The sequence below is a fragment of the Cricetulus griseus genome, chromosome 6 (assembly GCF_003668045.3).
Source record: "Cricetulus griseus strain 17A/GY chromosome 6, alternate assembly CriGri-PICRH-1.0, whole genome shotgun sequence".
Classification (NCBI taxonomy): domain Eukaryota; kingdom Metazoa; phylum Chordata; class Mammalia; order Rodentia; family Cricetidae; genus Cricetulus; species Cricetulus griseus.
In genome coordinates, this window is record NC_048599.1 from 66,864,109 (window position 1) to 66,866,864 (window position 2,756).

General features: G+C 34.9%; 1 protein-coding gene across 1 annotated transcript; it reads right to left on the reverse strand.

Annotated features, from left to right (window-relative positions):
* Positions 1-796: 796 nt before the first annotated feature.
* LOC100755906 (olfactory receptor 4F15) lies at positions 797-1,735 on the reverse strand. Its single transcript, XM_027421028.1, has one exon. The coding sequence runs from the start codon at positions 1,733-1,735 to the stop codon at positions 797-799; it is 939 nt and encodes a 312-aa protein (XP_027276829.1).
* Between the last annotated feature and the right edge of the window lie 1,021 nt (positions 1,736-2,756).

Sequence of the window (2,756 nt, forward strand, 5' to 3'; positions counted from 1 at the left end):
AGTTAGGAAGTTGAAGGGGATAAGGAGGTGTGGTAGTTTGGCAAGAGAACACAGCAGGGAGTGAATATATAATCTAGTAATTTATCCACATGTATTAAATGAAAACTAACCGTTATGTATAATTAATATACACTAATAAAACGCTAGAAATAATCTTGACAAGATAATGGAGAGAAGTGAATGTTAGTTAGTACAGCCATAATAAAAGACATTAAGGAGGTTTCTCAGAAAACTAACAAATATCATATAATTCGACTATCACTTTTCTGAATTTATATATGTTATACACACCCACAAACATATTTGGATTCCCATGTTTATGAAAATTTAATCAAAGTATACATTATGTGAATTCATGGTAAGTGTACTTTGACTGGTGAATAAATAAATTGTTCTTTGTGGCTAGAGTTAAGGGCATTTATGCAGTAAAAGACCTAGGTACCACATAGTGGTTCACAACCATCAGTAACTCCAGTTCCAGAGGATTTGATGCCCTCTTTTTGCATCCATAGGCACTGAATGCATGCAAAGAATACAGTCTCCAAGACACTGGCAAAACACTTATACACAGAATAAAAATAAATTAATCTTTTAAAAGTAGTTGAATTATATAAAATGGATTTTATTTACCCATAAAGATTATGAATAAACTTTAAAGTGTAGTTTAAAGCATCAGTGATAAGTCTTGAGAGGATTATATTAAATTAAAATGTAAAAAAGAAAAATAGTTACATAGATTATTTACTATTTGAGTGTATTGAACACACTCAAAGTAACTTTTATACTTTGGAATTATTTAGGATATTTTCCTAAAATGCAGAAGTTGATCACTCAGTCTCCTCATTGCCACCTTCATGTCTTTGTTCCTCAGAGTGTAAATAGCAGGGTTCAGTATGGGTGTAATCAAGAAGTCCAGAATAGCAAGAAACTTATCCACTGGTACAGTAGGAAATGGCCACACGTAAATGAAGATGCATGGTCCAAAGAACAAAACCACCACAGAGATGTGAGCAGAAAGAGTAGAGAGTGCCTTGGACAAGTCACCTGATGAATGCTTCCACACAGTGCACAGGATAACAATGTAGGAAACAGTTAATAATAAGAAGGTGCCAATGGAAATAATGCCACTGTTGGCAGCAACCATGAACTCCATTCTGTCGTTGTCCTTGCATGCCAGTTTGATAAACCTAGGAAGATCACAGTAAAAACTATCTATCTTATTAGAACCACAAAAACTCAAATGAATTACAAAAGCTAATTGGGCCACTGAATGCAGGAACCCAATAACCCAAGAACCAGACAGAAGCAAAAGGCACATCCGTGGACTCATGATGCTCAGGTAGTGGAGAGGCTTGCAAATGGCCACATATCTGTCCCAGGCCATGGCTATCAGGAGCACCATCTCAGATCCCCCCAGGACATGAAGGACAAATATCTGGAAGACACATCCCCAGAAAGAAATGGTATTGTGCCCAGAGTACAGGTCAGAAATCATTTTGGGAACAGTTAAGGTGGAAAGACATAAATCAATAAATGAGAGGTTTCCCAAAAGAAAGTACATAGGGAAATGTAAATGTGGGTCAAAGGCGACTGTAAGTACAACAAGGGTGTTTCCCAGAACAATGGCTACATAAAACACCATAGAGAAGGCAAGGAAGAAATGCTGTATCAGTCCAGATGTTGAAAGTCCCAGAAACACAAACTCAGACACCTCTGTGTAATTTATTTCATTCATTAACCGTCGTTATAGTTCCTGAAATAAACAGGAAAAATAAAAATTATAAAGGAATGTACAATAAATTTAAATTAAGCAACAGCTGATATCAGTGAAAAAACTTCACCTTCATATAGCAAACTCCTTTGAAAATGTACTTGCTCATTCATTTAACAAGTGTTCAATAACTGGGCAGATAACACAGAGAACTGTATGTACACGTGCATTGTGCCAGGTACTACATAACAGGCAATAAACACAGACTCTGTCTCCTAGAGTATTCTGTCTAGATGTGAAGTAAGAAATGAAATGTGTAACAACATTGTGTGGGCTATTATGAGTAAGTTATGTGGATATGGATCAGGAGCTGGGTGATAAATTAACATAAGCTGTACCATATGCCATTCTGAAAAGTCTGCTTAAGATATAAAGAATCAATAAATCAGATGAGTGAGTTATTGAGAGCTAATTATAGGGAGAGAATTACTTAGAAATGCCCAGGAGCATAATGTAACCCAAAACTTAGCAACAAATAAGTGATCGATAATTTTATGATTCAGATGAAGTTTTTACATGTGTGTTAACATATAGGTCTACACATATTGGTGCTGAATTTAAGGAATTGTGTTAACACTTGAAGAAATGATTAGTAGCTGTAGTATGACTAAAGTAATGGAAGGATATAAGATCAGCTATAAGCTTATCAGTGTCTATGCAAAATGATCAAAAAGGGGGAAATTTCTCATAAAATGGTCCAAATTAACAAACTTGTGACAGGAGAAGAATGATTTTTGTGACTACAAGGAGTTTGACTGCTATGTTAATAAAAATGTTTTTAAAATGTAATATGCAAATTTTTACTTAATTGTGTGAAAGGGAACATAGTAATTATGGACCCATGGGCAAAATGTTTATGCAAGAATGAGCACTCTTGCATTCCAAAATTGAAATATTCTATACAAGCCTTTACATTAAAATAAATGTAAGGGAATTCATATTAAAATATGGGCAAAATGTTTATGCAAGAATGGGCACTCTTGCA